The 27,140-nt window shown below is 45.5% G+C and overlaps 1 protein-coding gene and 1 long non-coding RNA gene across 2 annotated transcripts; one reads left to right on the top strand and one right to left on the bottom strand.

Moving 5' to 3' along the window:
* Positions 1 to 1,359: 1,359 nt before the first annotated feature.
* DUSP29 (dual specificity phosphatase 29) lies at positions 1,360 to 25,428 on the top strand. The gene is made up of 3 exons (XM_061161895.1): positions 1,360 to 1,559; positions 15,602 to 15,822; positions 25,184 to 25,428. The coding sequence occupies exons 1-3, from the start codon at positions 1,360 to 1,362 to the stop codon at positions 25,426 to 25,428; spliced, it is 666 nt and encodes a 221-aa protein (XP_061017878.1).
* LOC133070130 (uncharacterized) lies at positions 23,255 to 27,140 on the bottom strand. Its single transcript, XR_009696080.1, has 2 exons — positions 27,007 to 27,140; positions 23,255 to 26,634 (listed from the first exon to the last, which is right to left on the bottom strand). It is a non-coding gene; the product is annotated as an uncharacterized LOC133070130 (long non-coding RNA).

Below are 27,140 nucleotides of genomic sequence, written 5' to 3'. Positions count from 1 at the left end.
GTGGTAGCATCTCTTGTTGCAGAGCATGGGCTCTAGGATACTCAGGCTTCAGTAGCTGTGGCTCGTGGGCTCAGTACGGGCTCAGCAGTTGTGGTGTATGGGCTCAGCTGCTCTGTGGTGTGTGGGATCTTCCGAGATCAGGGATCAAACCTGTGTCCCCTGTATTGGCAGGTGGATTCTTAACTGCTAGACCACCAGGTAAGCCCATGGCAATTATTTTTTTCTCAGAAGACTAAGATCACTTATTACAAACATCATCAATTTAGTGTTCCTCATCTCCAAAATGAAGATAATCATGGCACCTATTTCTTAGGGTTGTTAAGATTAAATGAGTTAATAATTGTAAAGTGCTTGGAATAGTGCCTGGCACACATTAAGTGCTACATAAGGATTTGTTAAATATATGAATAGCATTTCCTCCCCATCTCTCATCCGAGAGTTTCTCAGTGACTCCACCCTTTTCCTCTTTCCCTCCAGGCTTCCAGCACTAGGAGTACAACCTTCCTTCCCAGGCTGCCTGAGTGTATTGGTCACCCAGCTCACAGAACACATGGTGCCCTATTCCACGGAGAATTTTTCCTTGGGGACAATGGAAACTGTTCACACACATTCTATTCACAGAGGCTGACAAGCTCTACAAATACACGTCTCGATCTGCAGACACAGCTTTCTAGCTTGGAATGTCTCTTCTGAATGACCAGTAAATTAACACAACTGCCAGCCTCCTAGCATGAGTGGCCAACGTTGTGTTCAACTTTCTAACAAGTTGACAGACCCTCACACAGCCAAGTTTCCTCCCACCCCAAGACTTCTGAAGCCCTGGGAATCCTGGCTGCCCAGACCTCACAGGTTCTGGGTTCCCAGATGTGCCCTTTCCACCAGACAACAGCTCTCTGCAGACACTGAATACCAGGGGCCAGGAAGGCCAGGGACCTTCTAGGCCTTTTTGTTCATGCTCAAAATGGCCTCAGCCTGCAGACTCCAGTCACATAAAGGAAAGAGTAGGCACCAACAAAGGGGTAAAAATCTAAAAGAAAGATGGCAAAGAACAGGCTGCCTGCAGGGATTTCTTAGACCCAAACCCTGTCCTGAGTCTGCAGCATATGCCCACTTCAAAGGGCATCCAGCATGCTTGCTCTGCAGGGGACTGGAATGTCGGGAAGGTGTTGTTTAACTGCCATCATGACCTTCCTTGTTGACTTCTGTGACCTGGGAAAAGGAAGGAGGATCAGAGCAAGCCGGGGAAATTCCTGCCAGATATTCAGGTCAGCTTATACCCAACTCTGTCCCTGCTAACCCCAACTCTGATCCTCTCTTGTGACCAGCTGCAGAAAGGAAAGAAAATCCCTTGGCTCCAAAATGACATCCGGAGAACCGAAGACAGGCCTCAAGAACGTCTACCCATCTGCCAAGAAGCTGCTGCCGAAGGTGGAGGAAGAGGAGGAGGCTGAGGATTACTGTACTCCTGGAGCCTTCGAGCTGGAGCGTCTCTTCTGGAAAGGCAGTCCCCAGTACACCCACGTCAATGAGGTCTGGCCCAAGCTCTACATCGGCGATGAGTAAGTGCCCAGATTCAGCCAGCCCTTCCTAGGTCACAGCCTGTGCTACCGTCCCACCATGAGCTCTTGCTTTCCCGGTTGGTTCTGACAGAACTCTTTATCAGTTAGGGCTAGGTTTATTTTCCTATTATAGAAAACTCAGAAAAGGGGCTTAAGCAAGATAGAGGTTGGTTTGTCTCACATAAAAGATGCACAGAGGAAGGAGAGTTGAGGCTGGCGTGGCGACCCCAGGGTCATCAGCAGCTCAGGCTCCCATGCCTGGGCCCCACCACCCCCCAGGTGTGGCTTCACTTCTTCAAGGCTGCCTCATGACCTGGAATTGCTAGTAGGGCTCCTGTCACCAACTGTAGGATCCAGACCATGGGAAGGCAGCGGAAAAGGACATCTTCCCGAAGGGAAGTCCCACCAAAGACTTCCCCTGCTCCTCGCTGCGAGAGAGGCTAGGAAATTGTAGTCTGTTTTTAGCTGGGGATAAGACAAGCAAGAATAAAGTCAGTTCTCAGGTGGGTGGCATAGGAGCACATCACCCTCTGTATCAGGAAGTGTGGTAGACCCAGCAAAGTTGAGGTCACTGTCCCTTGCTCTAGATTTTTACAGCCACCATGCCCCACTCTTCAAAAAAATGGGAAGTGCCTACTGTAAATAATAATAGTAATAACAGTAATGTTGCTTTTGTTGGTCATTAAAAGTCATGTCTGACTTTTTGCAGCCCCATGCCAGGCTCCTCTGTTGATGGGATTTCCCAGGCAAGAATACGGCTGGAGTGGGTTGTCATTTCCTTCTCCAGGGGATCTTCCCAACCCAGGGATCGAAACTCTGTCTCCTGCACTGGCAGGCAGATTCTTTACCACTGAGCCAGAAGGAAAAAAAATAATAGTAATACCTATCATTTATTGACTATGATGTGCCAGGCACTGTGCTCAGCATCTTGCATGAGTGATCTCACTTTATTTTCACTACAGCCCCATGAGAGGTCATCTCATTACTTCCATTTTAAAGATAAGGAAACTGAGGCACAAAGCAGCTAAATAATGGGCCCAAAGTCCACAGCTTGGTAAGTGGATGAGAGCTGGGATTCAAATACAGTTTTGCCTAACTCATAAGCTTTCATCCTGGTTAGCATTCCTGCTCCTCCCTCCATCCCCCAGGATTCCAGTTTACAACCCACCTCTCCAAGGAGTCAGATGGTACAGAACCCACTCATGTGTGATTTTCAATAGTTGCTGCTTAAAAACCTAGAGATAACTGTCTAGTCATTGGATATCCAGAGGCAGCATTCCTCTTTTTTTCTTAGTAATTTTAAATGGAAAAAGTTACAAAGAATTATATGCCCTTTTACACTAAATTAAACTAAACAGAGTTTTAAAAACAAATTGCATAATCTCCCTTTGTCCTCTCTTAATTCTGCCCTGAGTAACCAGTATTAAGCTTACTTTATGTATATCATGGCAAACATAAGGAAACATATGCAAACACTTAAAGGATTTTTATTTCTTTTAAATAATTTTAGCAGGAAAAAGGGAATTAAACAATTCTGTACTTTCAATATTCCTTAGTATAGGTGTGCCATAATTTATCACATCATCTCTCAGTTTTGAACATTAGGGGAACCTGGGCTGTCCTAAATAGGGACTCCATTGTTTACTTTTTAAAAAATAATAGCATTATTGAGATATAACTTACATTCAGTAAAACTCACCCTTTTAAGGTATACAGTTTAGTGGTTTTATTATATTCACAGAGTTGTACAACCACTATCTAATTTCAAAGCATTTTCTTCACCTCAAAAGGAAACCCCAAACCCATTAGGTAATCACGCTCCATTCCCCATATTCCCCCAGCCTGAGAAACCACCAATCTGTTCTCCCTTTCTATGAATTTACCTAACCTGGAACTTCACATAAATGGCCGTTCACAACTGGCTTCTTAATACTTAGCGTAATGTTTTCAAGGTTCATCCAAGTTGCAGCATGTATTAGTATTTTATTCTTTTTTACTGCCAAATAATCTCTGTACTATTTTTGCAACTTTTTTCCACTGCATGGCTTGTGGGATCTTAGTTCCCCAATCAGGGACTGAATCTGAGCCCTCAGCAGTTAAGAGTGGAATCCTAACCACTGGACCACCAGGGAAGTCCCTATTTCTGCAACTTTTATGTGAGTCTAGAATTAGTTCAAAATAAAAAATGTATGCACACACTGTGACCCCATATATCACTTATAAGAAATGAAACATACAGAAATAAGAGTATATATATATATATATATATATACAACAATGTTTAATACTGAAGTAGCAATAAAAGGTGTGTGGGGGGATCTGAATATCTTCTCATATTATTAAATAAGTATAGTAAATATACTGTTTTCCTACTTTAAAGGTAATATAAACTCACTGTATAGAGTATAGACATCTTCATTTTCCTAGGTATAATATGTTGACAAGTGAACTTTCTTCATAAGGGTGTATGGATTGAGATAATATAGGGACATGAGTCTGAGCAAACTCTGGGAGACAGTGAAGGACAGGCAGCCCTGGTGTGCTGCAGTCCACGGGGTCGCAGAGTCAGACACAGCTGAGTGACAGAACAACAACAACGTCAAATACTAGTGTGGTGTCAAGTACAGAGTAAGCACTAAAAAAGATTAGCTTTAATAATAAGATAGTGATTAGTGTTAAAGAAAACTTTTGAATCTCCCAAAACAATCACTGAAGTCCATCACTCCAAAGCCATTCCTGTTAATACTGTAGTAATTTCCTCTTAGACTTTCTATATGCTACTTTTGGTTTAAAATAGTTGCAATCATATGGATTATTCATTTCATCTTTGTCTTTATCCCACACAGCATCATTCAAAAACTTTTCCCCTTATTATATACTTCTCATATACTTAATTATAATAACTATAATTATATATATCAGATGGACATAGTTATCATTTATTTAACCATTTTTCCTACTGTTGGATTTATCAGTCATTTTCATGTTCTTGCTTTTATAAATAATGCTGCAGTGGACATCTTTAGGTATAAATATATTTTTAATATTTAGGATTATTTCTTTAGATTTGATCCTAAAAAATGGCATAAATGGGGGAAGGACCAGGCTGATTCCCAAGAAGCACCTCACTCTTTTGCCCTCCTCTCACCTCAAGAACAGAATGGCTGGGCATTGCTCAGGAGCCACAATGTTTGGGTCAAATACTGGCTCCTATGTGGCCTTGGGCATGTCACTCAAGCTTCCTGAGCTCCGATGACTTTACCTATAAGATGTGGGTTCGATGGTTTGGTACACTGGATCCTGAGCACAGTTTCTAGCACTGAGTGTGAACTATTAAGAGATCAGGCAGCTTCTGGAAACTCAACTCACGGTGTGAGAAGAAGGTAAAGGACAGTCACCACACTTTGCCACTAACGGTCCCTGTGTGTTAAGGGCAGCCCTGGGATAGAAAACACCCCCAGTCACATTTCTCCCGCGAGATGCTATCATAAACCCAAGGCCAGGTTGGAAGGAAGGTCCCTCCTGATGGGCCTTCTCCAGACAGCTCCCTCCACAGACACTGTCCTGGCCTTCCAGGGACCCGGGTGGCTGAAGGCCCACGGGGGCAGCGCCACATCAAAGCCCTACAAGCCTGTGGGTTCCAGAATTTCTAAAGCTTTTCTCAAGCCTAGTTTATCCCAAGGGGATCACCAAATGGGATGCCTGGTGACTCCAAGTTCCCACTGCTTACCAGCCTGGGGAGGGCAGAGATGCCCCTGCCCTGCCCACCACCACCACAGTCTGGTGAGAAGAGGTCACAGATAGGATAGCAATGTGGTTGATGTGAAGTGTGCTGGTTCAGCGGTGGGGGGCGGTAGGCCCCCCTAGGAAGTCACCTTTTGGATGTCCTCATGGGGAAGTCTTCCTCCCTCAAGGGCTCAAGGCACAGCCACCCTCTCCCACGCCTTGGTAGGGGGTCTGAATCTCCAAGTGGGAACTGGAGGGACAGTGTGGAGTACAGCAAAAGTCATCCAGCAGGGATTGAGGCAGAGAGTTCAAGCCCCCAGCGTGGGTGGCCACTCTGTGTGGCCTTTGGCGAAACAACTTATTGTTCTCGGACTCAGTTTCTTTATTTGTAAAATAAAGGGATAATTTCAAAGGCCCCTTCTAGCTCTGAAGTAAAATTCTTTAAGAAATGTCTTATTAAATAAATTAGGCTTTATTAGGCTCAAGCACATACTTGTTTTATTACTTTTAAGTCATTCAAATTAGATTCAAATTAGGTTAACCAAGTGTTGCCCTCCAGAGAACCAGGGACTGGCATCAATGATGAGATAAGAATAATTCATCACCTCTTATCAATCAGCAGTCCCTAAATGGGTGCTTCACAAGTGCTTCAGGATGCTTGAAAGCACTAAATTTCTGTAATTTAAATATTCTCACTTTAATCTCATTCACATCTTTCATTTGCTTAGCAAAATCTTTTTTTCTTTTTTCTCCTTGATAGTCAGCAGGAGGGCAAGTATCCTGGCTACAGTCAAAGTGACTGCAAATTCCCAGGCAGGACAGGATCCCCATAGTAAGGCATCATTGAGAAATCTCGCCTCCCTTTCACAACAGAGGCGGTCCTATGAGCCAACGCCAGGGCTCTGAGAAGTTGCTCTGCTGCTTGAATGGCGGGGATTCTATTTTTATTAAAATTACAGTGGCCTCCAAGGGCTGCCTTTTAGGGTCATCGACAGCCAGCAGCCTCTCCCCATCAAGCCTGACTCTTCAAATGCCTGCACCTGCCCCACTCAGCCTGAGCTCGCTTGCCAAGGGGTCTCTCTTTCTCCTCCTTTTTGCTCCCAAGCAGACCACCAGCCTCCAAAGCCAGAGGCATCTCCAAGGTTGGTTGGTCAAAGATGCTGGAGAGGGTTGTTAAGTTGCTAAGTTGTATCTGATTCTTTGTGACCCCATGAACTATATACAGCACACCAGGCTTCCCTGTCCTACACTATCTCCTGGCCTTTGCTCAAACTCACATCCATTGAGCCAATGATGTCATCCAACCATCTCAACCTCTGTCACCCCCTTCTCCTCTTGCCCTCAATCTTTCCCAGCATCAGGGTCTGAGGTGAAGGCAAAGCAATGGCTGAGACAGTCCTCAGTTTGAGACAGGACCTCTCACTGGTGTGTACCCGGATAGCTGCAACCTCTGCCCTCAAAAAGAAAGAACTAATTCGGCCTTGAGGCACCAAGTAGAGCTAAAATTTGACTGTCTTTTTTTAGGGTGGGCCATGGAAGCTGAAACTCCAATACTTTGGCCACCTCATGTGAAGAGTTGACTCATTGGAAAAGACCCTGATGCTGGGAGGGATTGGGGGCAGGAGGAGAAGGGGACGACAGAGGATGAGATGGCTGGATGGCATCACCGACTCGATGGGCATGAGTTTGAGTAAGCTCCGGGAGTTGGTGATGGACAGGGAGGCCTGGCGTGCTGCGATTCATGGGGTCGCAAAGAGTCGGACATGACTGAGCGACTGAACCGAACTGAACTGAACTGATGGCTAGACTAGGATGAGTGAAAACACAGCCAAGGTTGACAATTTAACATGCTGAATGTCACCTGAAAGAACCAGAAAATCTGGACTCTGGGCCTCCAAGTATCAAAGGCGACTAAGCACAGCTGGGCACCAGTGATGGGCAAGGTGCTAGGAGAGAGGTGCCAATGGTCCTGCCCTCACTGGGCTTTCTCATACTGGGTGGCAGTATTTTCGCAAAGGCCCCTGGCAATGCCAACCATTTCCTTTCATGGTTAGCCGAATGCCTTGTCTAATCATTAATACAATGGCATGTCTTGAAACCAGGCCTTCTATGCATTGTCTTTTTCCACTTAGCCTCAATCCTTGGAGGCCTAGAGCCTAGTGGGGTGAGGAAGATGACGGAGAGACTCCTGAGGAGTTAAAAACACGGAGGCCACCTTAGGTCTTTGCGACAGTCAATCTCTCCTGAGAACTAAGGAGAGTGGCATATATTTAAACACTAAGTGAATATATGACACGTTCATTACTGAAGATTTACACAACACAGACAAAAAGAAGGACATTAAAATTCCCTATAACCCCATTACCCAGAGATAACCACCGATAAATTCCGTTGTACATCTTCCTGTTGCTTGCTACCTCCTCCTTGTTCAGAATTTATCTTTTAACCTTTCAAAGAAACTTGAATATCACATCACTCAACTTTGTAAGAATCTTGCAGGGAAAGTACTGCCAGTGTAATTGGTCCTCTTTAACAAATAAAGAAATCTGAGGGTCCCAGAGGTTTCATCATCCGCAAGTAACAAGAACACCCAGAAAACAGACAGCTAGTGAATTCTGCCTTCATATCAGATGAATTGAAGGAGACCAAAAACTAGAATTGTGCCTGTTTTAAAATTCACCTGCAAGGAGTAGGTGTGGCTAAGACTCCAGAGAAGAAGGTCACCATCAGGGTCATGCTCTCAAAATGACGTGCCACCACAACAAGCAGTGTTACACTCACCAGTGTGTGTCTGTGCTGTGCATAGTCACTCAGTTGCGTCCGACTCTTTGTGACCCCATGGACTTTAGCCCGCCGGGCTCCTCTGTTCATGGGGATTCTCCAGGCAAGAATACTGGAGTGGGCTGCCATGACCTCCTCCAGGGGATTTTCCCAACCTAGGGATCGAAACCAGGCCTCCCACATTGCAGGCAGATTCTTTACCAACTGAGCCACCAGGGAAGCCAGTGTGTGTCACAGGCATCAAAAAATGACAGGATGTGGGCCATGGTGAACAGGAATCCACAGGTGTGGGAAATCAGCAGGTCCTCACATGTGAGGGTATGGAGAACCACCCCATCAGTAGTGGACGTTCAAACATCAATTCCCAGGGCAGAATCCTGGCCACTTGGGAGCAGCTGGTGGGCAGCTTGGGCAGACGTGTACATACATGTCCCTCCTCCCCTCTGTGAGAACACACACTTGTGGGAAATGGGCTTCTGGGCAGGGGCTGAGGTATGTAGGACAGGAATCAATAGGGCCCCAAGGGGTCAGAAAAAGCAGAACACCAAGAGCTCTGTCCAAGGAGACTGTTCTAGTCACTCCTCAAGGTGGAAGGGGTGCTGGTTAAAGCAAGTTTCGTGGAGAAACTTCGAGGGGCTGGAAGGAGGAAGGAAGGGAAGGTCTCTGAGGAAACTGGACCTCAGGAGAAAGGAGTCCCTTCCTTGGCCCTCCAACCCAGATTCAGAATCCACATTTGAGGTCAGAGGTTCACAAGGAAGGGAGAAGTGCCAAAGAGAACTGGGTCAAAAACAGGGATATAACAATGTTCTTCAAAAGTGAAACTGTCCAGGGGACTTCCCTGGTGGTCCAGTGCTTAAAACTCTGCACTTCCAATGCAGGGGGTTCTGGCTTGATCCCTGATAGGGGAACTAAGATCCCACACTGCATAGCTAAAAAAAAATTTTTTTTAAAAAGTAAAACTGTACAAGTCCAACAAATGTGAGAGAACAGGTCCGACCACATTGCTAAAATAAATTAATAAAAACAAGACACCTTTTTTGGTCTATGAAATCAGCAATAAGCAAAAATCAGAATGTAAATTTGAACATGCTTTCTAGAAGATAATTTAGTAACAAGTATCAATTGTGTTCAAAACACTCATGCCTGCTGACCCAGCAATTCCACTTCAAAAAAATGTCCCCCAAGGACACAGAGATGTGCTCAAAGATACAGCAAGTTGTTTGTTTACAGTTACTTATTATAATAACCACTACTCTCTCTCTAGGATAGAGACAGAGAGACAGACCAGAGAGAGAGAACACAAATGTCCAAAGCTAGGGACTTGAGGAGGGAAAACTGAGGTTCATCTATGAAAGGGAATAGTATGCAGCTACTGCAGGCTCTATGTTGACATAATAAGATGTTTACAGTATATCACCATACAAAGTTTTTAAACTGTATATATGGTATTACCATTATCATAATATTACCATATTACCCCCAACCATTTAATAGAATATAAAAATATATTCATGGAAAAACAACTGGAAGATCTTATTTCAAAAGGCAAATAGTCCTTATCGCTAAGGAGTAGAAATACATGTGTTTTTGTGTTGGGGGGAGCATATTTGTTTTCCATGTTCTACAGAGAGCATGTGTTAGTTTTGTAATTAGCTGACACTTTAAAAATGAACAGATTACCAACATCTAGGATTTTTCAAACAACCAGAAACTAAGGCTGCTGCATCACCTAGATTCTAGGAGTAATTTCTTAACCCTGTTGTTTTTTTTTTTTTTTTCTTTTTTGAGCTTTACCCCTTCAACAGAGGCACATTTCTTAGTCTTTCCCACATCTCTGAATAGATGGCCCTGAAAGTTAAGAATAAAACAACACAGTGCCAAGCGGCGCCCTCCAATCCCACCAGTGACAGACGAGCTGGGTGTCTGGGCCAACTGGGGACCTGCCTCCAAAACAGCTGCTGCTACTAACAGTCACTTTATGTATCTGCAAATCCCCTTGCTGCTGTTGAGTCCTCACCTAGACTCTGAGTAAGTCAAGCTGGGGGAAATTCTCAGAGGGGTGTGTGAGGACACCACCCCCAATTCTGGGCCCAGGAAGCCACAGAGCCCAAAAACCTGCAACAGGCCTCAGGATACCCACCAGGTCTAATCTTCCCCATGAACCCCCTTCTCTCTTTCAGACACAGTCAAAAACCCGCTCTGGGAGGGAGGGAAGAATGTGGACGTGTCATGAAATAAGTCTTGTTGCCTATCTACCTTGATCCTTGACCCCCAAAGGAGCAAAGTGCAAATTGCTATTTATTCAAACTGCCATTTGATTATGTTGAAACCCAGCTGCAGAACCCAGAGAGACCAGTCTTTATGGTGGGTAGGAACTTCCTGTCAAGGACAGTTAATTTTAATTTTTCCACTGAGCTCAACCTCAAAGTGAGGTTGATTGCTACTCGGCAAGATGGACTGCATTAGTGGAGGCTTTAATTGAGCACAGATCTAGGTCCCAAAAGCATAATGTTTGTTGTATACATACTTTGGGGCAAGGAGAAAAATGAAAAACAGACCTTTCTGAGGAAAAATTGAAAGCATAATGTGTTTCATAGTCAGCATGGCAGCCCCAAAAGCCAACTGGGGGCTCAGTGGAACTCCGCGCCTTGCTATGCCTCTGTTCCCATGGGCTGTTTGCACATGTCTAAAAGCTCACTGTGGTTCCTCTCATGACCAACAAAAAGCCCCAGGAAACCAGTGATAGATGCAGGGCCCTTGGCATGTGTTTCTGCTGCACGAAGGTGCAGGGTATTGATCCACGCTGGCATCCAATATGCTCACTTCTGTCCATATCTTCTTACCAGTGGCCTTGAGATGAGCCCTCAGCTGGAGGACACTGCCACTTTTTGGCCTCTTACTGTTATGATTCCAGACCTTGTCACCTCTTCCCTGAGCTGCAGAACTGGACTTTGCGCTGTTGAGGGAGATGTCATCTCAAAGCTCACATGGGATCACCTGTCTCAAACACAAAAAGCTCTTCTCAACCCCCAAATGCACATTCTGACTAGCAAGCACTCCATGGTCAGATCCCACACTCCCTCTCCAGACCTTTCTCTCCTCTCCTCTCACATTATATGCTCTGCCCAAACCAGTCCCTTCCCTCTTGCCCCTATTCCCAGTCCATCAGCAAGTCTGCTGTGACTCAGTCCAACCACCTTCCTCCCTTGGCCACATGACTGTGACACCTCCAAAAGAGCTCCCCACTTCTATTTTTCTCTTCCTTTCAATCCATCTCCATGCATCAGCCAGACTGATCTTAAAAAAGTAAACAACACTCACCCCTTCCTTAAACTCCTCTGTGGCATGTGGCATTCTACCACACCGAGAATAAAATCTAGACTCTCCCCTATGACCTACAGGGTCCACCATGACCCAGCCCTGCTTTTGGTTTCCTCTTGCACCACTACCACCCTTGCAATTACAGCCACACATCTCCCTTCTGTTCTTAGCTCTTGCTGTTGCCTCTGCTTGAATAAAACACATTCCCTCCCCCTCTGCCCCTGCCTAGGCCCTTATCACCCCGTTGTCTTAGTTTAAATGCCACCACCCGGGAGGGACCTTCCCTGATCACCTTACCTAAAGCAGGACTACAGTGATTCTGCACAGCCTACCGCTATCTGAAATGGATCATTCATTTATTTGCTTTCCCCAGAATCTAAGCTTCCCAAGGGACCTTGACTAACTGCTCATTGCTGCAGCATCAGTACCCAGGACGGTGCTTGGCACACAGTAGATTCCTTTCCTGAACGGCTTTCATTATCTCCAGTCCATCCCTTAGGTCATGCTATTTCTTTGGCTTGGCATGCCCTTGCCTCCCTCTTCTCCTCCATCACCAAGTGTTGATACCTAGAGTAAGGCAGGCTCAAAACCCTCTTTCCAATAAAGTATTTCCTAGCCCTTCAAGAAACGATAACTCCTGCTTCCTCTGTCCATGTTCCAAGGTCACCTACTTTAACACGAAATTTACTCTTTGTTCCTGAAAAACCTTGCCTAGAAAGATAAGGCTATAAATGAGAAAATAATCTCAATGTTGGCTTCAGGAACTTCCTAAAATCAGTTACAACAACAGACAGCTCAAACAACTCTCTTTCTCTAAACAGTGCTTTGCCCAAGGAGGCAAAGATTTACTTATCAAAGGAAGGAGTATGTATAGTGTTCACCAATCTCCTGAACATCATGATCAAGAATTTTGCCATATTCTCACACTGAATGACCCATTTTCAACCATTCTTTTGAGCCTCACCCTTCAAACCCCAGAAATATCCAAGGGTTCAGAGGAGGGGCTGCTTTAAGGGGTCTCCTGAGGTTCTGTGGAGGTGGTCCTCTCCCTTTCATTTATTCAGCTTGGCCTAATGAACAGGTTATTCTGACAGTGTTAGAGGAGATCTGACATCTGACAGTCCACTCCCGCCACCACTGGAGTGCCCAGCACCAAGTTCTTCTGTATTTGGTGAATGAAAGAGTGAATGGACAAATGAATAGGTTGCCCACTCTCCGCCTTCTCTGAACTGCTGAACCAGAAATATAAAAAAGACAAAGTGGCCAGGGGGTCAGCAGGAGCAGGGCTTCCACAAGGGAAGTCCTTCATTTCAGTCAGTTCAGTTCAGTCGCTCAGTTGTGTCCGACTCTTTGCAACCCCATGAATCACAGCACGCCAGGCCTCCCTGTCCATCACCAACTCCCAGAGTTTACCCAAACCCATGTCCATTGAGTCGGTGATGCCATCCAGCCATCTCATCCTCTGTTGTCTCCTTCTCCTCCTGACTCCAATCCCTCCCAGCATCAGGGTCTTTTCCATGAGTCAACTCTTTGCATGAGGTGGCCAAAGTATTGGAGTTTCAGCTTCAGCATCAGTCCTTCCAATGAACACTCAGGACTGATCTCCTTCAGGATGGACTGGTTGGATCTTCTTGCAGTCCAAGGGACTCTCAAGAGTCTTCTCCAACACCGTAGTTCAAAAGCATCAGTTCTTTGGTGTTCAGCTTTCTTCACTGTCCAACTCTCACATCCATACATGACTAATGGAAAAACCATAGCCTTGACTAGACAGACATTTGTTGGCAAAGTAATGTCTCTGCTTTTAAAATATGCTATCTAGGTTGGTCATAACTCTCCTTCCCAGGAGTAAGCGTCTTTTAATTTCATGGCTGCAATCACCATCTGCAGTGATTCTGGAGCCAAGAAAAATAAAGTCTGACACTGTTTCCCCATCTATTTCCCATGAAGTGATGGGACCAGATGCCATGATCTTAGTTTTCTGAATGTTGAGCTTTAAGCCAACTTTTTCACTCTCCTCCTTCACTTTCACCAAGAGGCTTTTTAGTTCCTCTTCACTTTCTGCCATAAGGGTGGTGTCGTCTGCATATCTGAGGTTATTGATATTTCTCCCGGAAATCTTGATTCCAGCTTGTGCTTCTTCCAGTCCAGCATTTCTCATGATGTACTCTGCATATAAGTGAAATAAGCAGGGTGACAATATACAGCCTTGACATACTCCTTTTCCTATTTGGAACCAGTCTGTTGTTCCATGTCCAGTTCTAACTGTTGCTTCCTGACCTGTATACAGGTTTCTCAAGAGACAGGTCAGATGGTCTGGTATTCCCATCTCTTTCAGATTTTTCCACAGTTTATTGTGATCCACACAGTCAAAGGCTTTGGCATAGTCAATAAAGCAGAAATAGATGCTTTTCTGGAATTCTCTTGCTTTTTCAATGATCTAGTGGATGTTGGCAATTTGATCTCTGGTTCCTCTGCCTTTTCTAAAACCAGCTTGAACATCTGGAAGCTCACGGTTCATGTATTGCTGAAACCTGGTTTGGAGAATTTTGAGCATTACTTTACTAGGGTGTGAGATGAGTGCAATTGTGCAGTAGTTCAAGCATTCTTTGGCATTGCCTTTCTTTGGGGTTGGAATGAAAACTGACCTTTTCCAGTCCTGTGGCCACTGCTGAGTTTTCCAAATTTGCTGGCATTTTTTAGTGCAGCACTTTCACAGCATCATCTTTTAGGATTTGAAATAGCTCAACTGGAATTCCATCACCTCCACTAGCTTTGTTCGTAGTGATGCTTTCTAAGGCCCACTTGACTTCACATTCCAGGATGTCTGGCTCTAGGTGAGTGATCACACCATCATGATTATCTGGGCCATGAAGATCTTTTTTGTATAGTTCTTCTGTGTATTCTTGCCACCTCTTTTTAATATCTTCTGTTTCTGTTAGGTCCATACCATTTCTATCCTTTATCGAGCCCATCTTTGCATGAAATGTTCCCTTGGTATCTCTAATTTTAAGAGATCTCTAGTCTTTCCCATTCTGTTTTTTCCTCTATTTCTTTGCATTGATCGCTGAGGAAGGCTTTCTTATCTCTCCTTGCTATTCTTTGGAACTCTGCATTCAGATGGGAATATATTTCCTTTTCTCCTTTGCTTTTCACTTCTCTTCTTTTCATAGCTATTTGTAAGGCCTCCTCAAACAGCCATTTTGCCTTTTGCATTTCTTTTCCATGGGGATGGTCTTAATCCCTGTCTCCTGTACAATGTCACGAACCTCCGTCCATAGTTCATCAGGCTCTCTATCAGATCTAGTCCCTTAAATCTATTTCTCACTTCCACTGTATAATCATAAGGGATTTGATTTAGGTCATACCTGAATGGTCTAATGGTTTTCCCTACTTTCTTCAATTTAACTCTGAATTTGCCAATAAGGAGTTCATGATCTGAGCCACAGTCAGCTCCTGGTCTTATTTTTGCTGACTGTATAGAGCTTCTCCATCTTTGGCTGCAAAGAATATAATCAATCTGATTTCAGTGTTGACCGGTCAAACAGGAGATGGCAAGAGTGAACGTCGACATTCTAGTAATCAGTGAACCAAGATGGGCTGGAATGGGTGAATTTAACTCAGATGACCATTATATCTACTATTGTGGGCAGGAATCCCTTAGAAGAAATGGAGTAGCCATCATGGTCAACAAGAGAGTCCAAAATGCAGTACTTGGATGCAACCTCAAAAATGACAGAATGATCTCTGTTCGTTTCCAAGGCAAACCATTCAATATCACGGTAATCCAAGACTATGCCCCAACCAGTAACGCTGAAGAAGCTGAAGTTGAATGGTTCTATGAAGACCTACAAGACCTTTTAGAACTAACACCCAAAAAAGATGTCCTTTTCATTATAGGGGACTGGAATGCAAAAGTAGGAAGTCAGGAAACACCTGGAGTAACAGCAAATTTGGCCTTGGAGTACAGAATGAAGCAGGGCAAAGGCTAATAGAGTTTTGCCAAGAGAACGCACTGGTCATAGCAAACACCCTCTTCCAACAACACAAGAGAAGACTCTACACATGGTCAACACTGAAATCAGATTGATTATATTCATCTCAGTGGCTAGGCCTATTTAGAAGCTAGAATCGATGGCAAAAACCCATGGACTGAGCTCAAGTTTTCCCCAGATGCTGGCCAGGGCTCTGCCTACCAGCCTGTCTCTCTCACCCAGGGCAACCGCGCTGGACCGCTATGGGTTGCAGAAGGCAGGCTTCACCCACGTGCTGAACGCTGCCCACGGCCGCTGGAACGTGGACACCGGGCCCGACTACTACCGCGACATGGCCATCGAGTACCATGGCGTCGAGGCTGATGACCTGCCCACCTTTGACCTCAGCGTCTTCTTCTACCCAGCAGCCGCTTTCATTGACGCTGCCCTCCGCTATGATCACAGTAAGAGACCTTGCCCTCCCGCAGTCCCGCCCCCGTAGGAAGGGCTATCTGCATGCTTAAAGTAAGCCCCCTTCTCAAATTCTGCCCTGCCAAGGTAGCTGGAAACGTCGGATCCCCTGGAGTCTCTGAGCCTCACTTAGCGGTGCTGTTGTTGCTGGGGTCTGGCCTCGGATGCCACTAATGGGAGGTCTGGAGGGCTCAGAGGAGAGGTCTTAGGCCTGAGTCTCTCTTCCCTAAGGCACAGCAGCCATCCTTTGAACGCCAGGGGTGGTTGGGAACCCTCAAAGCTGGGGTGCTGCCAAGATGCTAACTGTGCCTGGGTCCAAACCAGACTAATAGCCAAGGGCCTCGATGCTCGAAAAACCTTAGGGAGCTAATCTGAGTGGAAATCTAGAGACTTCAAATTCTCCTGCTCTCCAACCTAGCTCATACCCGCCTCTCCGATCCTCCCACCCCCCGTCATATTCATCCTAGTGAACTCTCCTGTGGAAAGCTGACAACCTCAGAAAGACAAATACCATATATCACTTACATGTGGAATCTAAAATACGACAGAAATGAACCTATCTACAAAACAGACTCCTGGACATAGAGAACAGACTGACGGTTGCCAAGGGGGAGGGGAGGGGCTTGGTGGAGGAATGGAGTGGGAAGTTGGGATTAGCAGAAGTAAGCTTTTATATATAGAATGGACAAACAACCAGGCCCTACCGTGTAGCACAAAGAACTATATTCAATATCCTATGATAAACCATAATGGAAAAAAATATTTTAAAAGACTATATATACATGTATAACTGAATCACTTTGCTATACAGCAGAAATTAAAACAACATTGTAAATCAACTATATTTCAATTTTTAAAACTAAAGGATGAGGCTTTCGAGAAAAAAACAAAAAGAAAACTGACAACTTATTCTTTGTAAGTGCCAAACTATACTTTGAGAATCTGAGTCTTGTGCTCATAATGTCCAAGTTTTTCAAGGTTAATTAATAACCATCTTTAAAAATCACGGTGCTAGTCCTTGTGCTCCCAATGCAGTTTTAGCTGCCCTAATCCAGGTAAAGGCTGCAAGGCTATTTTCGAGAGAAGGGCACAGTGTAGGTATGCATCCGGGTGAGATAATATTCCATGATGACTGCAGGCTGCATTTCAGCGGCATTCCATAGAGGTCAGAGGGGCTTCAAGTCCTTGATCTGTGCTCTGACTTCAGCCCCATGTGTCACACACTGAATTATGGTGTCATCACAAAATTCAGGATATACAGTTACTAAGTCTTTCTGGCCACAAGCAGTTGGGATTCAGAGGCTCACTGACTGACCAACTAGCCTGCTGCAGAAACTGCAACTTGCCGCTGGGCCTAGGCCACGTCTGCTGGAGAGTCTCAGACCTTGTTTTTATTTTGGTTCAGAAAGCAATGTCAGAGTGAAGGGAAAAAAACAAAACAAAACGCGGAGCTGAAGTGCTTGTCTTAGGGGATGCCTCATTTCAAAGTCATCCTTTTTATGAGTCTATTTATGGACCATCTTTCTGTGTTAGGCACATTCTGGGTTTCCAAGCAGGATCAAAAAGCAACTGGACTCTGACTCATCACCATAAGGTGAAATTCGCCTTAGAGTATTTGAAGTTAACTAAAAACATATTTGACATTAAAAAACAAAAAGATTCAATCACCCGATCCTTCCGATTCTGTTTAATGTGCTCAACTTGCCGTTACTATTATCTTCAACCATCCCCTTAATGGAAGGGGCCTGGCTTCAGAGAGGACAGGGCTGCTTTCAAATTCATGCTGCACAACCTACTAACAATGTGATTTCTAAGCCTTGGTTTCTCCATTCGGTGATGAAAATATTTACCTTGAAAGGCTATAATGAGGATCAGCAGTAACCCACAAAAAGCACTTAGCCTAGAACCTGGCACACAGCAGGCTCTCAGATGTGTTTGATAAAGAAAGGTCGCGCACCACGAAGCACATAACCACACCAGCACGTGCATATCATCATGATAAAGTTTCCAATCCCCAAAGGGGTAAAAAAAAAAAAAAAAGGAAAAGGAAAAAAGACATTCCAGCTTTGAACTTCAGTGGCATGATACACGCATAGGACAGCCTGCCCAGTTCCTGACATGCCACTTTAGAGTCTGCGCCCACTCACTGCTGAATCGGGAAAGAATGGACAGTGGGGTCATATGCTTATGCCCGGGCAGATCTCAGAGCATCGCTGTGGATTGTGACAGGTAGACGGTGTGGCCAAAAGCATCATGCTAGCCAAGAAAGCATCAAGAGAGAAAACTATATCCACAGGTCAGAGGACATGCAGGGAGTGTGGGCCTATACCAGCTGGCTGGGGGTGGGGAGCAGGACTGGACAGGACCCTGTTACCAGGTGGGAGGACTGATTCCTTTCTCTGTGCCCTTTGTATCTGCATATCTAAAGACTTCCTCAAGCTGAGGGCTCAAACACCAACCCTTCAGGACCCAGGCAGATGCCATAAATGAATGATGCTGGCTGTGTTGGAGGCTGTGTGTGGAGGGGGTTCTCATGGTTAAGCCAAGAGCCCTGTATTCCCTCCACAGGGGACAACTGCTACTCAGTCCCAGCCGGCGATCATCTTGTGAGAATCTGTGCTGATGTGGTAGATCTGACATTATAGGGAAAGTCTCCAACCTGGATTTTAACATAAAATTGCTCAAATTTTTAAGTACTGGCAACAAGTTGAAAATCTCTAAAATGCTGCAAAGACCAAACAAAAGAAACCCAATGGCTGTCAGTTTGTAACCTGTGCTCTGAGTAGTCCGAGTAACAAAATAAAATGCTAGTTAGCACCATCAGAGACTCCATTAGTGGAGACAGTGTGTGCTCAGCCTGTATGGCACATGTAGCAGGCTGCCTGGATGGGTCTCGTCACACCCTGGAAAACCACGGGATGCTCCTGTAGCATTTTAGAGCCAGATGCACTCGTATGTTTCTTATTATACTCTTGCTGTAAGAGGTGTTGATGGACAGTCTGGCCAAAAGGCAAAGACATGTCTTTTTCCTCTCTGTCTTTCCTGTTCTTCCTGGGCTAGTTTCAGCTTAGCGCATAGTTTCCCACACTGCCCCTCACAGTCAGTCTCTTTTCGAAAAGCAGAAAAACATCCCTTGTGGTGCTGCAGAGCTGTAATTGTGGTCTGTAGTCAGCCCCATGTCTACCCTACCTTGATCTGACTGTTCCGAAATCACTCACCAAGCAACATCAGTCACTACTGAAAATTCCTGGGAGAGTCCAGTGTCCTGCCCTGAGAGCTGGGGAAACAGAGACCATGGAAGCCACATGGCATGGTGAGGGTCACAGAGTTAATCAGAGGCCAACGGGCATCCCTTCTGTCACTCAGGCCTCACAGAAGAGTCCTTCGTCCCTATTTTGAGCATCTGGTGACTCTGTAGTATAAGGGGTCACTGAATATCATGAAGGGTGAGACATTCCAGCTGGTTGTAGGATCTAAAACAACTGAATTGTCATGCTTCATCAGAAAAAGAAGTACGGACAAAGTACTGCCACCGGAGCCCCATTTGGACTGCCTTCTCTGCTCTTGGCATGGCATCCTCAGAGCTAAGTTACTGTGGTTTTAATGAAATCTTCTGAGAAATCCCAGGGCAGATACCATGAGGTTCTAAAGATCAGATTTTAGTGTCACCACTCTCCTTTCCTTTTCTTTTTCTTAAACAAACAGTCCATAGGCTGCTTTTGAAGCCATCTTAAAATCTATTATGGATAAGGAAGGTATGAATAAATAAATGAAGTCTGCATTTGAGCAGGAGGCTGATTCTCTGGTGCTTCTGGCTTTAACCAGACCAAGATTTTCAGGGTGTTTTAAGAGTCTCCTAACCCACTGCAGCAAGAACAGGCCTGCCGCCTGGCAGTTCTAACACACCACATATCCTTTTTCTGAGGACTTCCATGGGTGCAGACCATTTTGGGAGGAGAAGGAACTCTGCCTTTGCAGGTTCCAAGGTAGTGAGTGGGAGACAAAGGGTATACCCCTCAAACCAAGGGAATGGGATGAGATGAGTTGGTGATTAACAGGCTTGGCCTATATGACTGATTTGTGTGACCAAGACCTACCTTCTGGTCACCAGGGAAAACACGCCACTAGGTAAACAGTAGAGATGAGACGGCTGAACGGCATCAACAATGCAATGAATTTGAACTTGGGCAAACTCTGAGAGATGGTAAGGGACAGGGAGGCCTGGCATGCTGCAATCCATGGGGTCACAATGAGTCGGACATGACTGGGTGACTGAACAACAAGAGATTCTGGATTTGACTTTTCCTCATAAAACTGTGGGAATTCACCTTTTGGGTAAAAGGTCAAAGGAGGAATGCTTAACTGAAATCATTTCTCAAGCATAAATTGTGGCCTATCAGTGGACTAAGAAATCAATTTAGAGGCTGTGACTAGTACTTCTTGAAAATTTCAAAAGATTAGGAAAGAACAGAAAACATCAGCATGCCTGGCATGTGGCAGAAGTGCTAATTATTTTGTAAAACTCTTTTCTGATATACACATACCTGTGAGGCCCCTTTCTAGCCTTTAAGGTCTCTAGTGGCAGTGGCCTGGGCTTGAATCACGCCCTGCCATTTCCCAGCTGTGTGACTAAGACAGCACTTCTGTGCACTTCAGCCACCTCCTTTGTCAAACAGGGCCACTGATTTTCTCTACCTCATCAGGTTGTTGTGAGGACTGACTAAAATGCACACAAAGTGCTTGGAAGATATGGGGTGGGCTGAGCCCATGTACATGTTAGCTGTGAATTTTATGCCGGTGGGCAACGGGATGTAACACAGAAGAGTTTGAAAATCACTGATCTAGAAAATGCAACCCTGACAATGATCCCTTCCCTCAGGGTCCTAACCCTGGCTGGCGTCTACCTCAGAGAGCCGCCAGCTTCCTCTGGTGCGGGCCATGCTGTTAAAAGGCCAAAGGCAGCCATCCTCCTTGTCTCCCGAGAGCAGGTTCTCACCATCCAACACTGGGCCCACAAGGGTGTTGTAGCAAGAGATACAGAACAGAGGGGGCAGTGCGCTGAGACACCGGGGACAGTTCCTCGGCCCGAGGAGACCCACCAAGCTCACGAGGCTGACGGCACTAGCACTGCCGTCGTAAAAGCAAAATTCAGCCGACCCGGCATTAGGGCCACTGTCGTAAAATCGGCAGGAAGGGGCTTCTGCTGGAGCCGAGCTGCTCCAGCTCCTTTCCCCTTCTCACCCCTTCCCCTCCTCCCACTTAACAGACTTCAGGCTCCCTAAAGACTTAATGAACTACAGCTTTCGTCTGTTTCAAGTCTTTAGTCATGACAGAAAGAATTACACTTTTTGCCAGGAGAGGAAGAAACGCTTTAGTTATCAGCAGAGCTGGCAAGGGGCCAGGCAGCCTCTGGAACAGTCCGTGGGGATTAGAATGCCGGAAGTAGCCATTCCACTCCAGCAGCACAGTCATGCCCCTGAGCTGGGCCAGCCCCCAAACCCCATCCAGCGCTGAAGAAGCTAGCCCTGCTCTGGCCTTTCTAACCAAGGAGCACAAGGAAAAGGCGGCCACACTTGCAGCTCAGCTACCAGGATTGGAGGCATGCCTGGCTAGCTTGTGCAGACTCTTGGAGATGAATCACGATAAAATTAAGTTCTTTATGAGGGGCCTTCCGAATCGGGTGTGGGTGGGTGGGTGTGTCTTATGCTGCTGTCGCCACTGACTGTCAACCTTTGGGCTTAGTCCCATGAGGTGAGGGATGAGGATGAGAGGGACACAGAGCCGCGTCCCCTCAGAAGTGTTCTTTGCCAAGCTCTTCATATCTCCTGACAGTGCTCCACAAACCCAGTGACATCTGTGCTCATCTTTCTCCTTGGTCATCCTTCCGGGCCTGGGGCCTGAGACTTAGGAACAGCTTTGGGGTCACATAGCTTAAGCTTGGCCCCAGCAAACAGACCCTAGAACCGTAGGAGAAGACCACCACTGCACTGGGATGGCAGCAGGGCAGTGCTGGGGATAGCCAGAGATGCTAATTTCATTACTTTCTCTGTCACCAGGGCACAGTAGCAAGGAGCCACCACACAGTAGGGTCTCAATAACAAATTGCTTTGAACTATTTCCAGTGGTGGCGCCGTCTTTCTGGGTGACCTCTGGCAGTCATTTTGCCTCCCTGAGGCTGTTTCCCCATCTGTAAAGCAGGGATGAGGATAATGAAACCTTGAAGGTTGTATTAAGGATGAAATGAGCTAAAGTGTGTCGATGCACTCTGTGAGCTCTTCTCTAGAGCACTGCCAGATCGAGGCCTGAAGGATGGAAAGCTGCTTCTCATGGTGGCTTCTCATCAGGCCCAGCTGTTGCCATTGATGGTGACCAAAGGGAGCTTTTTTCTAGTGGAAGTTCTTCTAGATCTCCAGTTTTCAAATTTTACAGTCTCAGATCTCTTCCACACTCCTAAAAATTACTGAAGGCCTCAAAGAGCTGTCATTTATGTAGGTTAGATCTATCAATCTTTATTAGAAATAAAAACTGAAAAATTTAAGAATATTCATCAAAAAATAATAAAGTAAACCCACTGCATATAACAATGTTTTTATGAAAAAAATTACACTTTCCAAAATAAAGTTAGGGAGAATCATGGCATTATTTTACATTTTTTGCAAATCTTTTTGATGTTAGACTTAAGAGAATCCAAGTGGGTTCTTATATCTGCTTCTGCACACAATCTGTTGTGATACAGTGTCTTGATGGAAGTATATGAAGAAAACCCAGACTCAGATACGTAGTTGGAGAAAGAATGGATACCTTAACAGCCTTTTCAGAAAACTGTGGATATTCTTCTTTGATATTACACCAAAACTTGACGCGTGACAGTTTCTTAAAGGTGAGCTGTGATATGGGATTTGAAACCATATCTATAAATGTCATACTCTGTTACATGAAAATCCATTCGTGTGTCTTGAACTTTCAATTGAAAGTTGATGGGTAAAATCAACAAAATCATTGAAATCATTCAATGAAAATCATTCAATTGAAAGTTCAAGACACACCAATGGACTTTTTACCCATCATGATTTTGTAATATCTCATATTGGTCCCATGGAAAATCTCATTCACTGAGTTAGGCAGATCTTTGAAATGTCGACAGTTTTCACTGTACATTGTCGAAAGACACATTTGTTAATATCACTGCTGATCTTAACAGAAAAATCTTAAGAGTATTGTGAAACTGTCAATCTCACAGTGGTAGATACAGGTTTTCCAAAAATTCTAATTTTTGCTTGAAAGCTTGTTTTTATCACTGGCAACAGATACTGTCAGTTGTTTTCTTTGATGTGACAGGCTCACTTTGTTCACTTCTGATAAAAAGTCTGCCAAACACCCAAGTTTGAATTACCATAGTTTTTCTGTCATTCACTCTTTTAAGTAAAAATGGTATTTCACGAAACACCATAAGCTGAATTAGCAAAATTCAGCTTGCAACTCAATCTCTCATAAGCTTTTCCTTGAGATAACAACCGTACTTTGGTTTGTAGCCTAACTGCTTTATATATATGTATCCCATTTCATCACACAGAATATTAAGAAGTGTACCAAGGGCTGAAATTTGATGAAATAATTTGTACTGCTTCATCAAAGATATTCTTAAGGGAAGTTGGCTGGTTTTTCCCCCACGAGTGCCTGGTGGTGAATGCAATGATTACTAGTATAGTTAGGTGCCTCTGCCGTGATTCACACTAAAGTTAAAGTTAAGTCACTCAGTTGTATCTGACTCTTTGCGACCCTGTGGGCTGTAGCCCATCAGGCTCCTCCGTCCACCGGATTCTCCAGGCAAGAATACTGGAGTGGGTTGCCATATCCTTCTCCAGGAAATCTTCCCGACCCAGGGATCAAACCCAGGTCTCCTGCATTGCAGGAAGATGCTTTAACCTCTGAGCCACCAGGGAAGTCTGCTGTGATTTACACTAAGGCACCAGCAATTCTTCCTCATTGCCTTTGTACCATCAGTGCAAAGGTCAAAACAGTGAATGAGGCAAATATCACTACAGTACTATTTTGAAAATAATGTTAACGCTATAGATCTCCTCAGAGTATCCTGGGAACCCCCAGGGTCTTAAATCATGCTTAAAGAACCACTAGTCTAGATGATGATTTTATCATCTAGATTGTAAGAATAGTCATCCTGTGGTTGTACTACATGACACAGTAAAATTATTTTTGAAAAATCTGATCTTGTGAATTTTACTCACTTGATTTTGCTCACAGTTGACCTGAGGCTGCTGCCCCTTTTGACAGTTGAAGAAGTTGAGGCTCCACAGGCTGAGTGGCTTACCCCAAACCCAGGTAATTAGGAGCAGAACTGACTCTGGAATCCAGGCCTGCAGGAGAATAGGCTAGGGTTCTATAGGCAGACTGGGTCACGTGGATGCTCACAGACACCATAGCAAGCAGACCATGCCCTCTATCTCTTATGACTGTGGGTAACTTTCTCCTTACTGAGGTTAAATGCATCAGGACTGCAAATGGTGCAGAAAGCCTGCTTTTCTCCACAATCCACCTGCAGTCATGGAAGGGATGCAGTGCATCTGCTTAAAGTGGATTATGGTTCATCCATACAGAGGAACTCTGTGCAGCCACAAGAAAAAATAACAAAGAGAGAACTCTTCAGAGGCTGATATACAAAGATCTCCAAGACACATTGTTAAATGGAAGAAGCAAGGTACAGAAGAGCGTGTAAAACTTGCTACCTTCTGGGCAAGGAAAGAAGAGAAAAAAGTATGTTTTTGCTATGTATATGCACAGACACTTCTCCATAAGAAGAAATTGGTAATACTTGTCACTTTGGGGAACTGAGGAGCTGGGTGGGAGGGAGACTTTTCAATGGGCACCGTATTATACATTTTGAAATCTGAACTCTACTGGCTGTCCTATTCAAAATAAGCACTAAGAAAATAAATAATGTGAATATATTATAAACATGAAGAAATTACAAGTGAGCACTAAAAAAAAAAAAAAATCATAAAATTTTTTCTCCTGCACAGCTGATGGAGCTCTCACTTGGAGGCGCTTTGGCAGGTAGGAAGCATCTATGGGCCTTTGACATGCATCAAGCAGTGTACCAAGTGCTTTAAGCAAATTGCCTTTACAAGGGCACTACTGAAGATAATTGATGGTATTTCCATTGTACATGTAGGGAAGCTGGGGCTCCCAGACACTCAGTAAGTTGCCCAGGGTCGTACAATATGGGCGACGGATCAGGATTTGCGCAGGTTCCACCTGAGCCTCACACGTATGTTCCAACCTCCAGGCCACCCTGCCTCTCCAATGTGGCTCTGTCTTCTCCCCTCTCCATTTCAGATAAGATCCTGGTTCACTGCGCCATGGGCCGCAGCCGGTCGGCGACCCTGGTCCTGGCCTACCTGATGATCCACAGGAACATGACCCTGGTGGACGCCATCCGGCAAGTGGCCAAGAACCGCTGTGTCCTACCCAACCGGGGCTTTCTGAAGCAGCTCCGGGAACTGGACCGGCAGCTGGTGCAGCAGAGGCGACAGGCCCGGCGCAGTGAGGCCGCCGAGAAGGCCCTTGAGCAGGCGCCGTAGGCCCCTCGCGCGGCGAGCTGGCCGTTTGGGAGCGGAGAGGGAAGGCCGCAAACAGCTGTGCCCCGTGGCTTCCTCTGTCGCAGGGAAGGCACATGAAACCAAAGCTTGGCTCCTTCCAAACAATCTTAAACTTCCCGGGGGCTGGTGAACAGGGGGGCATTCACAGCGGGCTCCGGGACGAGCCTGGCGCTTGGCTTCCCTGCAAAATGGCGCGGACTGACTTCCCGGCACAATTGGTTACAGGTGAGCGCGCGGGCGCCGTCCTTGTTTTGTTTTTGTAAGATGGAAGCAGAGAAAAGGATTTAAAAAATTTGTTGACACTGTGCTGTGATTAAACATTTGGTTTTGTTTGAAAGTCACATTCGTAAAAATATAATTTTAAAATATAACTTTATTTTCTAACCACAGAAAAAGCGCCTGGGTTAAACGGTCTGCTCCTCGGGTGGGGAGGTGCAGGCGACAGGGATTTCCTTAAGGGCGGCGGCTGCTGCGTCTTCTTTTCGATAGACTCCACAGGCTCAGGTCGCCATCCAGAGATGCTGCTCTCTGCAAGCTGAAGACAGCAATTTATCTGGGAGGGGTGAGGCGTGCGGGTCCTGAGACCCTGCACAGAGGACCCGTCTTTGGCTTCCCCCGCCTTCCTCAGGGAGCCAGGGCGGTTCAGAAAGTTCAGTCAGTCAGTCGTGTCGGACTCTGTGACCCCGTGGACTGTAGCCCGCCAGGCTCCTCTGTCCATGGAATTCTCCACGCAAAAATGCTGGAGTGGGTTGCCATTCTCTTCTCCAGGGGGGTCTTCTCGACCCAGGGATCGAACCTGGATCTCCTGCATTGCAGGCAGATTCTTTACCGACTGAGCCACCAGGGAAGCCAATAATTTTGAAAAGAGATTTTGGGGGACTGGAAATCTTTCCTTTTGATTCTGGTCCAAGCAACACGAGCTTGCTTTCAGGCCTGGTATAAAGTATTTACAACTGTGTTTGCCCTGGAATGCGAGAACCAGGCAGCCTTGTAAGCCTGCTCCCCACCCCCATGCCCAGTTAATCCAGTCACCACGGTCGCGTGATTCTCATTCTTGAGGAGAAAGCAGCAGCAGGAACAAAGCCGGGGGAGATGTCTTCTAGAACTAGGAACTGGAAACCAGACAGAACCCAGAGAAAGATGCTGATGCCAGTAGTCAAGGACCAGAAAACCTGAGATGATAATGGCCTACAAGGAAAACAAGAAAATGAACCCACTAGGAGCTCAGCAGCTTTGTAAAGCCACCCGAGGGTCACCCTGCGACTTTAGGGGAGATGCCCTGCCTTTGTGAGCCCTTGTAGGGCTCCCTGGGATTGCCCATGATTTGCTCTGGGGTCACCTTGGCCCATAATGGATCCTCATAATGACTCAGGTTTGGGTGAGGGGAGCCCTATACACAGGTTCTTGGAAAAGAGATGTGGACCAAAAGGGATTCTAGTGGCCCCTACATAAGCTTTCCCATCACAAGATCACAATAGCTCTTCTACATTCAGTTCTTATCTCCTAGGTCTGATCATTTCTGGTCCAGAAAGAAACATTTCTGTTTTAATGAGATGTTACTTTTATACATCATAATGAAGTATTTATGAATCCATCTGTGGGAAGGATAGGTCCATTGGCTGCTGGTGTCCCTCAGAGGGTTCTTGTGTTTTCTCTCCACCTTCCCACATGTTCCCACCTTTGTGGGGCTATGA

Source organism: Dama dama, chromosome 15, assembly GCF_033118175.1.
Source record: "Dama dama isolate Ldn47 chromosome 15, ASM3311817v1, whole genome shotgun sequence".
NCBI classification, from domain to species: domain Eukaryota; kingdom Metazoa; phylum Chordata; class Mammalia; order Artiodactyla; family Cervidae; genus Dama; species Dama dama.
Note: the sequence above shows the minus strand (reverse complement) of the source record. Positions and strands in the feature narration are given on the sequence as shown.

Excerpts from the sequence above, each read along its gene's own strand:
- DUSP29 (XM_061161895.1), top strand. The coding sequence starts at position 1,360 with ATGACATCCGGAGAACCGAAGACAGGCCTCAAGAACGTCTACCCATCT. Across the intron at positions 1,560-15,601 it reads AAGCTCTACATCGGCGATGA|GGCAACCGCGCTGGACCGCT; the intron begins GTAAGTGCCCAG and ends TCTCTCACCCAG. Across the intron at positions 15,823-25,183 it reads TGCCCTCCGCTATGATCACA|ATAAGATCCTGGTTCACTGC; the intron begins GTAAGAGACCTT and ends TCTCCATTTCAG.